Below are 15,362 nucleotides of genomic sequence, written 5' to 3'. Positions count from 1 at the left end.
TTTCTCACACAGCAACTTGAACTTGGGCAGCACTGGTGGACGAGATCTATGCACATTTGGTCGTTTTTTTTTTAAATTTTAGCTGTGTGTCCAGAGTTGTCAGTGGGATAGAGGGTGATGTTATTGATCTTGGATATTACATAGGTTTCCTACACAATATCAACGAAGCATGTGCACCGCCTAGGGTTGGGCCACAGTGAAGTGCAATTCTCAAGACCTAGGGCAATAGGAACATTCAAGCCTTGTGAAGTGGCTCGGCCACTTTACTAGTGAAACCACTCGAGCACTTTGAGAACGTTTTCTAGAAAGTATTAGTTATTCCTTCACACCACTACTGCACATTGCGAAACACTTGTCTACTACGTTTATTCAGAGTCGCGTGTGGTGACGATTTGTTGATGTTGTACTCTGGCGAAAACAAACGTGATGAACTTAGGGGCACTTCTCTTTTTTACTCAAAGCGCTTTGTTATCTAGAATTACTCATCTCAGACCGACTGAGCTGCAGATTTGTTTGTTATGGAGCTGAACTGTGTTCACGCATTTTTCTATATAACTTTCTTATCTGCGCTGTCTTTGAGTGTGCACTATCGACTTCAGCACTGAATTCATGATGTTGCAGTGATCTGTTGTGTACTCGCCAAATGTGCAGTTCATTCTGCTGAGAGGGCTTTGCATGAAGCAGCACTGTACTAGCTCTGGTTTACAAAACCAAGTGGCTTCGTGCTACTGATATCACGTTCAGATGCTCATGATACTTCTTTGTAAGTGCAAACTTCAATACTTTTTCGAGTGTTTTATGAGGCACCACAATTTCTACATAGATCATGTGAAAAAACCCTGGCGATTTGCTCACTTAGTGCATTCATGATGCATCACTGGTAGACAAATAATGCTCTACTAGATAGTTTGTTAAGAATGGCAATAGCTCACTGTTGTCGCAGAAAAGCACTGTAAAGACTCTCAATTGTTTCTTTAGGCATAAGTGGCTAGAATGTAACTTGTAACCAGGCTCTAGTGTATAAAGCTTTATTCATAATTCAGTTAAAAAAAAGGAAGCAAGCTTGTTCAATGTGTCACACCACATTGAATAAAGAAAAAGAGAGGCATCTAGTAGTATAGTGTAGCTAAGAGACTGATTATAATCATATGTAGATAGATCTGAAAGGCATAGCACATTTTATTGCTATTGTGATGTAACAAATGTTTTTCAACATGCTGGACTTTGTTTGAGGAGTTTGGTTATCATTTTATTAAAGTTTTCTTGCTTGAGTTTTTGGAACATTGTAGTGTCCTACATTGTCTGACTGGGCACGTGTTCAGGCTTAGTTTGTGAAAGCACAGTGTTATCTTTGGATTCGCATCTTCACTGCAGTGGCATTGTTGCTATGGGGGTAAAGAAATTTGCGCGAAACTAAGGGTGTATTGTACTGTGTCATCCCCTGTTAGAGCATCTATGGTGGTTGGGAAGCTGTGAGAGGGAGGTGCTAGCAAGACTGGCCGGTGCGATTTGATCACATCACTTCTTTAATGGTCAACACTCTTCAATGTACATTTGCAGAGGAAGAAAAGGCTAACACGGTAGAGTATGGCAACGGTTGTTTTGGGCGGCTGTAGGGAGCACATTGGCAGTGGGCACAGCCGTTGGCGATGCCTTTCGGTGGAGGCACCTTGCACTTGACGTCACATTTTTACATGATGCCAGGAAACACAGTCACTGGGATTTCTTGGTGCAGTTCTCGCGTTGTCACAGCAGCGATCTAGAAGGAAGGCCAGTGGTCAAACATGTCGCAAATTATGCAACGCACAGTTAAGTCATTTCATAGATGCGGCACAGTGCTGGTGCATTGCGGGTGCTTTAGCAGGCAACGTCTGTTGCAGACAGTCATCTTGTTGAATGTTGCCTTGCAGTGAAGCAGCAAATCTGGGGCTGTAGGATGGCTCGGTATGTGTGCCTTTACATATGTGCTTGCCACGTCTCTCTAATAGGGAGCATTGCATAAGGATGACTCAGGCAGGCTTACTGGACTGCGTTCAAGATCGCTGCATTGATGTAGATGCGCGATGCCGCTGTGGCAGCTGTTATGTGACGTCACTGCAAGGGCACATCGCTGGCTGTGCGTGCTCGGCGGTTGCGGCAACCGGGGAGGGCCAAGCAAGCAGCGGTCGGTCGTGTAAATGTCGAGGCCTAGACTACTTCAACCTTGAAGGGACTGCCCGGGATGTGGTCGTCGCCCCACTTGACGATCACAATGTGGTCGCCGCGGTCTTTGACCACATAGTTGACCTGGTAGAGATTGCGACCCAGGTGCTTGACAAATACTTCATCACAGGGTCCCTTGGGTCCATACACACTGGCGTAGATCAAGTTGTTGCCTGTGAAGAGCAGGTTATGCACAGTCAGCACTTCTTGCGGGGGATTCACTATGTTTCAAATTACTGCATACATTCACACTTTTGTTGCATTACTGTTGCTTCCCTGAGTGTATGAAACGGCACAACTTTGAACCTGTGCAGCTTTATTGATGACAGGATTTGAAATGACCGCAGCTGAATAAAGATAGTGGATATAGTTTTCTCTAGTCACTTTAGTATATCCACAGTGATTTAAGTGATATTCTAAAAGGTCTTCTTTATATTCGTAATAAATTATATCTGGACATGCTGCAAAACGTGAAAGAAATCGAGAATAATGCATCTGGTTTCGTCAAAATCCTTATCGAAATAACAGAGCCAGACTTTCCTTTGCCATTACATTGCCACATTCAACGCACAATAATCTACTTCGTATAATTTACAGACTGGAGTTGAAAGCACATTTTGCTTAAAACTATAATTTATAACGGGAATTTATTACTATCAGTTACGCCAGATGACAAAGCATGCACCCTTCAGTTGTCCGGATGTGGCTTTCACCTGCCCTCATTTAAGGCTGTGCTAATATGCATTGGTAATTGCATTTCTTCACTGCTCAATGAGTTGCTAGCGGGACATATGCACTATAGGGTAGAGGTGTACTGCACACCACTTGGTAACCTTCTCACTTTGTGCGAACAACATTTAATGCTGCATTAAAGCCTTAAATGTAGCTGTGCTGTGGTATTATTTTCATGAGTGCACCAGAAAATTCTAATTCATCAATATGTTTCTGTGTGCGCTGTCACTTATGCAGACTTGCAACGTGCATCTTACATGTGTGTGATACCAGCATAGTGTTAACAAACATGACAGGTGCATGTGTTGACTGTGGTAAATTTTGAAATGTGGCACTTAAGAAAATATTATTCACCCTTTAAGTTAAATTGTTTGGCAATTTTAAAACATTCTGGTACACTCTGTTGTCTCTGCAGAAGACAAAATTTTAGCCCTCCCGAACTTTGTTTGGTGCCTGTGCTTTCAGCATTCACTGCTGATGATCGGTTGCAGCACAGACCTATATTAGGACTAGTGAAAATGCTTAAGCACTCATAATGGTTCCCAGTATCGAAGCCTAGATCTAATTCATAGTTCCAGTGCACCTGTAGACGTATTCTTACCAGGTGACTGCCGCAGTTTCTATGATGTGCCATGGTTAAGCGTAGGAAACCGAAGCCAAATGTACAGATGCACAAAGGTACACATGTAATACACGAATGAAGTTTAGACTCTGTGTGCATGTAAACAGGGGTCTTCTTGACTAATGCAAGTGAATATGAGCATCGAACAATGAATGTTTCCCTGCTGCTTGCGTCGCGTCTCGGAACGTACGCAGGGCCTCGCATATTTGACCCAACAGCTTCAGGTGTTCTCGCGTCTATGTTGGATGATTTTCTGCATATTATACATCTTCTCATCTTCTGATATCACATCTTCTGCATAATGTATATATATATATATATATATATATATACACACACACACACACACACACACACACACAGAGGGGATGACACTGCGCACGTAAAATCAGTCGTGATAATTTCTGTAGCAAATAATTTAATGAAGGCAGGACAGAGTGTTGGTATGCTTCATACCTCCTTGCTGCAAGCACACATTGGTGTCTTTAAGTGAATTTAGGATAAGCTAGGCACATATTGGCTGCTTAAATGCTGTTAATAAAGACGTTTAGAAATATGAGAACTGTGCGTTGTTTGGGGTAAACAATATACTCAATAGCCAATAGGGCCAAATATGCTAGTCCCTATATGCAGACCTAAGAGTTATGCCCTAAGAGTTTTTGTTCTCGCCATGTATAGCTAGTCACGACTGAGCAACTTGCATTCATGTGCTCATAGACGTATGAATACATGACACGTCTACAGGTGCAGAGCCTTGTGTTTTATTCTTTTGCTTGTGGGTGAACTGTGGGTGTTTTCTAACCAGTGCATACTAGTGATGTGCATATGTTTGAACGAAGAAAAGGAAGCTCTGTTGCGATTTTGTTGGTGCTACGTGTTCTCTCTGTGCATGAGTGCCTCTTGATCAAACTGAACGGACAATAAACATGCAACGCAATTGCAACTCATCTGCATGGGTGTTGGATTTCTGTCAGTGGGTTCTTTGCTTACCCTTTCCTAACCAACGGAAACTGTTTCATTGTAGGGGTCTCTGCTTTCATTCATCTGAACTTCTATCTCTTAATGTGTTAGGACCATTAGGTGGGTGTTTCGACAGACGCTTGTTGCTAGCTGTTGTTGAACCCTCGAAGGAATGACATAGTCACTTCGTATGAGTGACGTGGCTCACCAACTGTTACTATTAGCTCCTAAGGTATGACGTCACACGTATTTTCTCGCTAACCGCTTGTGAAGTTAAACACTTCGTCCCTTTCCACCTTTGTCTCTCGAGCTCTGTCTAGTTTTTTTTTTTTTTTTTCGTAGAAGCATTGCAGTGCTGGTACACTATGTATAAACTGTAAAATTAAATTGTTCCTGGTATGCACACACACACACACATATAAATGCAGTTTATTGCAGAAAGAGGCTCTCCAAGCCAGAAAAAAAGCAAAAAATGAGATTCATGTCAATGCTGCATGCCAATTCCTGCCGAATGTTGCCGTGTCGACAACCTGTCAAAATGAATAGCCTAGGCGGGACCATGGTGGGCGTGACGGTTCTAGACTGTCGTAACCGACAGTCTACCAATAGTTCTGAATTATGGCTCAATCAGCAGAGAAAGAAAAAACTACATTGAAGGTATGAAACAGCGGCTATATGCAGACTGCAAAAGTAAGGACAGCTGAACAATATGGCAAAAATTGTTGCAAATACTACAGTGACAGAACCTATGAAGAAGTGAATGATGAACACAGTTTTCTTGCCATTAGTTTGCTACCAGTTCTAAGCTTGCCAGGCCTGTGTTTTGCCAACTCCCTCCCCCCCCCTTCCAAATATTTTCTATACCTGTTTGTTTTATTGATTTACCCCAGTAGTAACCTATGTATAGCTTCACCTATAGCCACTCAAGCGGTTAAAAAACGCTAGGAACGCGTCAGAAATACTTCAGCAGCTCTGTACGGTGGTGCGTGGCCAATGTGGCTACGACCAGAGTTCAACGAGCTTCGTAGCTGTTTTGATGATCAGATAACAGCAAGCAAATGACAGCGGTTGGCCGTCTGCATGTGGCAATGCCTCCTGCTCGTCATGTCATAAGAGCACATTATCAAGCTTTTTTATATCATGTCACTCTGTAGGGAGAGATGATGTTCTGGCCATTTTTCGCCAGTCATGCACTCACCAGCGTCCACGGCATTGACGGTGAACTGGTTGTTCTTGTTGAGCACAGCACGCTTGAGGCCCATGCCCTTGCAGGTAACCTTAGCGGCGTTAGATCGAAACTTGGGCAGTTGGTCGGCCTTCTGAACAGCCTGCTTCACCACAGTGTCCACGGTCATCGAAGACGTCTCCGGCGAAGTGGGCGGGGCGATGGACAGGCCTGCGTGTACGCACGTGCCGTTTATACGCAGCCGGAGCGTAAAATCAAGGAATTAGGAGGAAGGCGGTGTTAGGAAGAGGCGATGCACCGCCGTGCTACGTCCACCTCAGTCTTGTTCGATTATGTATCAGGCCTTTTGCCGATTTACAGTTAAACATTAGGAAATAGTAAATAGTCTTTGCTAGCGAAAGGAAAAGAGAGGTCAAATATTGAGCACGATTGTTACTGTATTATTCTGTCATTGGCAAATGAGAGCAGGGTGTTAAGTATACATATATATATATATATATATATATATATATATATATATATATATATATATATACTATATATATACACATATATATAATATTGCTCATCATATATGTGTGACGTGTTTTGAGTTACTAAACAGACTGTGTAATAAGTCAAGCTCGGTCTCAGTGTTATGATTTTGGGACTAGCTTTAGTGCGACACTGTGAATACCACCATACTGCTTACTTTGACCAGACGAACATGTCCTTAGCCAACGCATACTCGATCATATTATAGGTCTCTTCAAGCAAATGATTTTAACTTACGGGATATGTGCTTTTACAGACGACCTGTATGCATTGGCGTGTGCAATTCACTACGTATATTGAAGCCACCGAGCACACAATTAGCAAAAGCTTCTTAATTTGCTTGTTATCTTGATTGAATTATATGTCCAACTTCAATATCTAAAATCGTATTCGAAGACAGCTTCGTGGATCTCATTCTCACGGAGCATTTCTGTTCGAAACAGACTCGTCATTCATTCACCTAATCTCGCGTCCACTGACGTTCATCCACACACAATTTCAAGCCCGAAACGCTAATATCATCTTGGTCAAAGACGACATTCCCCCCCTCCCCTTCCCCTTACTTTCTGAATGTCAAGCTTCCTTCATCGTAGCTGTCTAATGACATTTGTAGTCTAAGCGAAGCTGACAACTGCTGTGCTCTCTTCTATCAGCTGACGTAAAGAACTGCCTTTTGTTTGTGCGTCTTTTTCCCTTAGTGTTGACGTTCTCTCGGAGCTTAAGGTCATACTAAGGTTGACACTTTCTAGTGGGAAATAAGCTGAATTAATGCCATGTTTTAATAACATTTAGAAGCAGAACACCAGGGGAACACTAAACTGAAGTTGTCTAAATGCAATTATGTTAAAGGTTCACATATAAGTGTGCCACAATCACAATACCAATTAAATTAATTATTGTTTTTTGGTAATTAGGTGTTTGGGTAGCTATCCAGACACTTGTCCGGTTAAGCTTTCCACCCTTTGTCTCTATTTTTATGCATTTGGTGTAATTGCACGCGGCCGGACTACAGCACCACCGAAAAAATCCAAAAGTTCCCCTTTCTTCTCCCAGAAGATTCCTATCGCATCTGCGACGAATTAACTATAGACCATTTTACCTACGACATGTGGGTGCCGCCATGTTGGGCCGTTTAGCTGATATTTTCTTGTTTCTGTATATTGCGACGTGAATGAATAAAGCCATGAAACATCGCATGTCCCAACCCGACCGCTTTCATGCGCATGCGTCCATCGTAGCACTGTTTGTTTTGCTGTTAAAAATGCAAGACACTAAGTGTAACAACCCAACATGGCGGCACTGGAACCCGTCTGGTGCACTCGACAATGTTCTCCGGATGACGTCAACCTGAAGTGCGCGCCCATTGGTGCAAGCTTCTGTGCATCCACTTTGGAGGGAGAAATTCCGCAGACTCCTGAAGTACTCCCGTGCCTGTCTTCAAAACTGTATCTTTTAAAGCTGACATGTACGTCGTCTGTAGAAGCAGACGTCCTCATAGCATTTTCATTAAAATTATACTGCTACAACATTTATAACCCTTATACTGGACGGAAATGCGTGATGAAATGGATTGCACCTCGTCTAGTATGTAATTGAAAGCAAGATACATGCGTTGAAAGTAGTGAAACATGTTTGCTTACGGCCTCCAGTGCTTCGGGTGACGCTGCCTGCAAACAGAAAACGTGAAGCTTTTCAGTTATTTGATTATTAAATATGCGTTTTGTCGGCGTTTCGCTGCAAATCGAATAGACCCAGCAAGCCATATTGACATGGCCCACTTGTATATATGTCCCCAACAAGCTTCACCTCCGTCGGAGCCAGACATACAACGTGCCAAATTTCAGGAAATTTCTTTGAACCAATGTTGCCGAAATACACACACACAAAAAAAAACGCTGAAATTACGACGTCACATGCGGAGATCTCGGCGCGAAATATTCAAAATGAAACTAACCTTCATTTTATCTTCTAGTACTAAACCGATGGTGGTGAAAGTACAGTTTTCACATTACAATCGATCAGTCTAGGATGATTCCTAATTTCACTCTAGGCACGGGCAGTCGTTTGGCGCACCTGTGCAGCTGACGCGGAAGGGGCTTCCGGCGATGTGGTATCCGTTGAACTTGACGGTGATGAAGTACTCTCCGGGCGCGAGTGGCGTGTATCGCACCTTGTAGCCCTCTTCCTCCTCGGTGCAGTCCATGTTCACCTTGGTGGGGCCGTCGATGGTCACCGCCAGGGAGCCCGCGCCCGCATTGCACGTGTCCACGACGAAGTCAGTCTTGACGCCTACGGATGAACGAAGTGTTTTCACATCTTTCAAATTTTAGTGGCACTTTCGCTTGTCTTGCAAACACTCCCGGTAGAGCACCTATTTGCGGTGTTTTGAATATTCAGAAAAAATGTCTTTTAAAAAGAAAGCTGACAAGAATCGATGGTACGGTTTGAGTTAAGGGGTAATTGGATACATGCAGTGGTGCAGCGAGGGAGTGGCAAACCGGGTCCATCCACCCCGCCCCCCTCCTTGAAATCTTTTTTTCGCCACGGTATCCAGAGCGAGAAACGACTGCTTAAAAAAATGACCCCCCCCACCCCCCCAAAAAAAAAAAATCTGCTTACGAACTCAGATGCGATATTGGAGCATAAGCTTATATTAGATCAGGGCCATTTAGTTGTCGGAATAAGTGATGAAAATTCATTGAATTAGTTCAATGAAAGAGCAGACTTTGGTTTTGTAGGCAACCGCTGCGGCTCCTGGAGAAGCAGATCTCGGCCACGCGCTTCTTTCTGCGTGGCCTCCGAGATCTGTTTTGACCACACGACGAAACACAAAACACAAGGAATTGCACCAGGATACACGAGCACCATCGTGCGACCGCTGCCACGAGACACGTATAGCTACATATCAATAATTGGGTAGCTTTCAGTTCTTCTGTCTGGAGACCGCCCTCACGTTTACCGAAAAAAGAAAAAAAGAATCCTGTTTTTCCTGTGGTTGCACTCAATAATTGTTTTGCCAGAATGGTACTCACCGCTCTTGACATCCCGAAGACCCGGACCGTAGGCTTGCACGGCGGCCGGATCGGCGTCGTCCTTTCCGACGCGGATGCGGAACGGACTCGCTGGGATGTGGATGCCATTGTGGCGGATGTGCACCTGGTGGATGCCGTTCTCGCGGGGAATGAAGCGCAGACACCACTGGTCTGCAAGAAGCAGTTTTAGACTCGCGTCACATCACAAATGAGCCAGACCTTTCTTTTTCACGCTGGAAACACAAAATTTATGTAGACAAGTTAACCGGGATTCTTTTTGACATACTATGCGGGTAATCTAAACAAAAATATATATGTATTAGGCTGACTCAACTCAACTTTGTCATCTACGTTCGTGGTTACGTCGGGATGGTGATTATAAATAATTGTTTTGCGGCGAGTGGTTAATGCGTCGGCGGCGTGTTGCGAACAGTTGCGAAGTGCAGCGCAACGGTTGTCGCTTTGTACCGAGTAAAGCAAGCTGGCGTGGAATAGTTTAGCGAACTGCGGCACGTAGCCGGTGAACGGCCAACATTTTAAATTGCACTATTATCGGGACCAAGTTATGGTGGTTAGAATTTCAGCCACCCTATAACCAAGTTACTGTATATGCTCCCTTCAAGGGAGCCTGAAATATAACTCTTTCAGGGAATCCTGTATTTTAACTCCTTAAAGGGAGCTTATGCAGTAACTCTCCTAAGAGAGCCTATATGTAGTAACCCTTGGTCGGCAGAATATTTCAACGCGCGTCTCGCGCAAGTGATCGTCCGAGAGTACTCCCTCTGCCGCCAAGATGTCACTTTGGCAACTCACCGTCGTCCAGTGGCGCTACGAAGCAATCGTCCTCGTGGCCGCTGGGTGTGACGACCTTTCCGTCGAGGTTACCTTTGGCCCCATTCATGGAGATGGTGAAGGCCACGGGCTTGTTGACCTGGATGTGCTCGGGGACGCTGCCCAGTTCGATCTTGCAGGTGTCGCCCGCCTGAGGCATCACGTACACCTTGAACGGGCTGTCGGGGATGTGCTGGTCGTTGAACTTGATGCCCACGCGGTACTCGCCTGCGCACATTTCGCGTCGTAATGCTCAGATCATGCGTGCGTTATACTGTAAAGAAAAGTGTTTACAGAATACTGATGTTTCCTAAACCATATAGGTTTCCTTAACTTTCGATGACTCGGAGTGTGGCGGAAACCGCCCTGCAATAACCTCAACTCCGGTCATCTCTGGGACGGCGTATAGATTTTAATGTGCGCCCTAAACCCTCATCTGGAACTTCGACCTCCATCCTTTGTCGGCGTTAGTTGAGGGTTGCCTTCACAAAAGCACATACAACCCTCATCGGAGTGACCGACAGTGCGGAATGCGAGGACTGCGGCACCCATGAAGAGATCGACCATCTGCTATGTCGTTGCCCTCGATTAGCCTCTGAGAGACAAAAACTTTCCGACGCGTCTTGACAATTGGACAATCGGATACTTTGTGCAGATACTGCTGGAGTACCGTCCTCGTCTTTCGTCTTCCCAAAAGGCAGTCAAAGCCCTCTTGCACTTTATGAGGACTACGGGCCTATGTGAACGCCTTTAACTTTTGTGTAGTGCCACCGCTGCGTACGCGCCGGCCCACTTACTGACAATTATTTTGTCTCTTTCTCTTCTCTCCCCCCCCCCTCTCTCATCTTTAGACACTCATTTCCCATTCCCCCAGCGTAGGGCAGCAAACCGGGCATGTGCCTTGTTAACCTCCCTGCCTTCTCTCTTGTTGCTCTTCTTTTCTTCCATCTTCGTGTGTGAACGCAACTAGCTCTCTTTGTCTCCTCTTTATTTACCCGTTCTGGACTACCGGTACGTGTCCCCTTTCTCCAGCTCAGAAATGGCAAACAGGATGTTCGTCTGATTAACCTCCCTATCTCCCGCTCCTGTTTGTCCCTATTTATTCGCGCAAAGTAAACGGTCGCATACCATGGTCCTTGACGACGTAGGAGACGTAGCAGGAGCCGTCCTTCCTGTCCTTAAAGTCGATCTTGGCCTTGGACGGTCCCTCAACCGAAATGGACAGGCTGCCGGCGCCCGCTTCGCGCGTCCATACGTTGAACTCGCCTGCGGGGCAGAAACGACCGTGACTAGTAAAGACTTCAATTATTAAACGGTTCATGTTTCGTAAATATAATTTAGGAAAGCTTCTGGTTGAACGCCAGAAGCTTTACTCTATCAGACTTATCACAACGAACGCTCTGGCGTGAAGTTGCTCTTCACTGGGCGACTCACTGCCGGCTTTGTGAATAAGACAAGTTTTTCGTTGATTAAGATTAGGGCCGATGTCTATTCTTCCAACTTCCCCGTAACAAACGTTTTTTTAATTGTTGTTTCATTTAAACACAGAAATTGTTTTTTTTTTGAATGAACCCGTTGTTGCGAAATCATTTCGTGAGTGAACTGGTTGTGTCAGAAATTTTCCGGAGGGAATTAACGTCAGTTGCGTCAATTAAATAGGGTGCAGTACTCACGGACTGAAACCAGACATCGTTTCATTTAGTATAACGACTGCGGTGAGCAATCGCTCGTGATAACCGGGTCATCTTGCTGTAAATATGCCGCTAAAAGCAATGATGACTCTATGTAAGCGTTTGGCCAAAAAAAGTACGCCGACATGACGCGAACCGTAGACGCTGTGAATGAAGGTATTCAATCTTAACGGAAAAAAGTTACCACAAGTGACAGGTTGCCGGAACGGCAAGACTGCGACACGCCATGCTGCCTTTTTTCCCCAGCGCAATGATTTCGAGATCGCCAAGCATATTCCATTTTCCAAAGCAGGGGTGGCAGGCGGATAGCACTCGAACAAGTACCTTTTTTCTAGGCAACGCGATAATCGATACGGTCACTCTCCATTTCAGCGGAAAGAGAGAAAAAAATAATGTGTGCATAGCCACATCCGCTGATAAGCAAGGTGGATCTGCTTTTCGCCGGCCACGCACCTCTGCTTTTGAAAATGGGATGTCCTTGGCAATCTTTATCGGCGTGCTCGTGATTCGTAAACAGCGCCGCAGGTGAGTGAGTGAATGAAACAACTTTATTTAATCCACAATAAACGCGAGTTGACGTCACTAACTTTGAGGCCCCAGTCACCGTGTCACTTGTGCTAATCTTATTCCATTGAGACTGTATACTGTGCATTTCTTAACCGGGAACTTTCGCGGTGGTCTAGTGGCTAAGGTACTCGGCTGCTGACCCGCAGGTCGCGGGTTCGAATCCCGGCTGCGGCGGCTGCATTTCCGATGGAGGCGGAAATGTTGTAGGCCCGTGTGCTCAGATTTGGGTGCACGTTAAAGAACCCCAGGTGGTCGAAATTTCCGGAGCCCTCCACTACGGCGTCTCTCATAATCAGATGGTGGTTTTGGGACGTTAAACCCCACATATCAATCAATCAATCATATCAATCAATTAACCGGGAACTTCTCGCGTTTCAGCCTGTGAGTGTTGTGTACACTTCTCGGCTTTGTGGCAAACGACCTCTGCGAAACAGAAAAGAGGCTCTCGGTGGGTACGAAGGGGGACAGCTTACATGATTCTCCGGCGATGCCCCTCTCGAGACCGGGTCCTCCGGCGTGTACTCTGTGGGCCCCGTGGTCACGGAACGGACCCACGGTGAACTGGAACGGTGACCCGGGGATGTGGATGTCCTTGTTGCGCACGCTGACCGTGTGCACGCCAGCCTCCTTGGGCACGAAGTGCACCGCGTACGCGCAGTCGTCCAGGTCGGCGATCTCGGCGTCCTCCGAAGAACCCGACGGGGATGTCACGCGAGCCGTCATGTCGAACGCGCTGGTGCCTGTGACGGACAAGACTCACGATGCGACCAATGCAACACACTGTCATCGGCGTCATCGCACAACTGCGAATCGGGGACGACGACACAAAGGCCGTTGACCAAGCAGCAGTCACCTGCGACTTCCGCGTCATCTGTGGACCTCACAATAAGTTATGCTGGGCTTGACGTCGTTAAAAAAAATCAAGAAAGTTGCTAGCTGAATGCCGTGAGAACTATCTTCAAGTGAATCTGTCGCCCCTTTCGTCTACTACATTTTGCTCATATGTTTCGGCAAAGTTTCCACGAGGATCATCATCGTAATCACTTGGGACATCAATATCACCATTCAGTTTTGCTTATTAAAAAAAACGGAACATTGGAAGCATCGCCTTCATCATTTCGAGCATCAGCAGGTGTGTTTATTTATTCTTTCTCCCCCTGGTAACGTGACCTGCGTGACTACTGCTGGTGTACTACTACTACTACTACTACTACTACTACTACTACTACTACTACCACTACTACGATGGCGACGACAGATGGTAGAATGATACAACTTCGCCAGAAAAAAGATTATTTTAGGTGTTTTAACTTCACGTAACCGACATTTGTCCACGCAGTCTTCCGACTAGTGTGGCAGAAACCCGATGACTGCTGTCTCTAAAGTCAACCACTTTATATCGGCGGTGACGTCAGATAGGCGCGGTTGTTGGTCCGAATACGGCCGCTTGGTGCTGCGACCTCACTTGAAACAAGGCGTGCAACGTATCACGTTTCTTATCAGTTCGTGAAGTGAAGGGATAGCATCGCTTAACTCCACTCACTGGCCGCATAGTTATACGCGTGCAGCGCAAAGTACTGGTGCAAGAAGTGATAAAAGAAGCGCATCTGCAGCGACCAACTGCAAACGTCACGTGGCATTATGCAGCACATGGCAGAGAGGCACTGCTGTCACCGAGTTCGCGTTTCTCTGTAAGAATTTACCATGCTAACAACAGCGGCAGTTACAAGCTTTCTGGAACGTCTCACCAGGCATCTTGTAGGTGAAGGTGCATTTGGAGCCCACTTCGGCAATGGGCGCCGCCTCACGTTGCTTCTTGATGTTCTCTCGCTGGATGTTGGAGCCCTTGCCCGTGACCTTGACGGTGAAGGGCGAGCCCGTGACGTGGTGGTCGGCGAACTTGAGGTTGATGATGTAGTATCCGGGCTCGGTGGGCAGGTAGCTCACTTTGAGCGTGCCGTCCTCGTTGTCCTTGCATTGGATGTCGGCCTTGCTGGGACCCTCCACGGACAAGCTCAGACCCCCGTAGCCTGCGAAACGTCGTTCAGGCAAGTCCTTTCAAGCTTTGTTCTCGTATACTCAGTCGTTTCACTCATCATTTTTCAAAAAAAAAAAGGTGAGAAATGTGAATCGCTCTTACTGATGAATACAACAGAAACAAATTAATCTCGGTATAGCGTAGCAACATTAAATGCATCCTTAAACGGCCTCTGAAACACCCAGGGGTAGAAATTTAGTTGTGGTGAAGTTGTTGCGCCCGAGTCTATTATCAACACGTGGCCGCACGAATTTTTCGAAATGTTTCCGCGATAGCGCTGTCTTGCCTGACGACACGAGTTTCATAATGTAATATGGCCCCAGCTCATTTCGCTCGGTTATTTCGTTATCTCTTTTCCTGGTCGTGTGTTCCCCACAGCTGTGAAAGAACGATAAACAGGGAGCGCGCGTAGCCGCAGGTAAACAAACAGGTTCTTTTCTGCTGCTGACATGGCCAGATTCTTCTGGTGGCGTCACGATCCAACGCTAAGGATACCGAATGGATCGAAGAGGAGCGCGGTATTTTCCTACGCGCCGCGTCAACGCCTATGGCACGTAGCGCTGCCGCATTTGGCACTGTTGATAGTGACTCTGTGCGAATGCCTACCTAGAAAGTTAGGAGATATGGGAGGTGGTTTAGATGCTCTTTGAAATAATTTAAAATCATTTAAATTTATCTAAACTATTTTAAACTTCATTAGGTCACGGGATACTCGTAGGATTAAGTGGCCGAGTCAAGTAAGGTTCACATATTTAGTTCACATAAATGTTCATCGTATAACTTTTCTTCTCATACACTGAGCTACACGGCTCTCGGCTACGTTATCACGGCTAATAATAAAGTTCGGTAAATATTCAGATAACGATTGCTACAGTAGTAATCACGACGTCACTTGCAGTGAGGAGGAGGAGAAATAAATGAGGAAGGACAGGGAGGTTGTGAACAAGACACAACGTGTACGATCTCG

The 15,362-nt window shown here is 45.7% G+C and overlaps 1 protein-coding gene across 2 annotated transcripts in view; it reads right to left on the bottom strand.

Annotated features, from left to right (window-relative positions):
* Positions 1 to 1,508: 1,508 nt before the first annotated feature.
* cher (filamin A protein cher) overlaps positions 1,509 to 15,362 on the bottom strand; it is a 130,691-nt gene continuing 116,837 nt past the window's right edge. For both annotated transcript variants that reach the window (XM_037425985.2, XM_075895023.1), the window contains exons 26-34: positions 14,106 to 14,387; positions 12,831 to 13,097; positions 11,228 to 11,365; positions 10,082 to 10,327; positions 9,269 to 9,439; positions 8,310 to 8,525; positions 7,877 to 7,903; positions 5,715 to 5,912; positions 1,509 to 2,375 (exon numbers count right to left, since the gene is read on the bottom strand). In XM_037425985.2, the coding sequence (XP_037281882.2) occupies positions 2,188 to 2,375; positions 5,715 to 5,912; positions 7,877 to 7,903; positions 8,310 to 8,525; positions 9,269 to 9,439; positions 10,082 to 10,327; positions 11,228 to 11,365; positions 12,831 to 13,097; positions 14,106 to 14,387 (1,733 nt within the window). In that variant the 3' untranslated portion in view covers positions 1,509 to 2,187. The remainder of the gene's footprint in view (positions 2,376 to 5,714; positions 5,913 to 7,876; positions 7,904 to 8,309; positions 8,526 to 9,268; positions 9,440 to 10,081; positions 10,328 to 11,227; positions 11,366 to 12,830; positions 13,098 to 14,105; positions 14,388 to 15,362) is intronic.

This window comes from Rhipicephalus microplus, chromosome 5 (genome assembly GCF_043290135.1).
Source record: "Rhipicephalus microplus isolate Deutch F79 chromosome 5, USDA_Rmic, whole genome shotgun sequence".
Lineage (NCBI taxonomy): Eukaryota > Metazoa > Arthropoda > Arachnida > Ixodida > Ixodidae > Rhipicephalus > Rhipicephalus microplus.
Note: the sequence above shows the minus strand (reverse complement) of the source record. Positions and strands in the feature narration are given on the sequence as shown.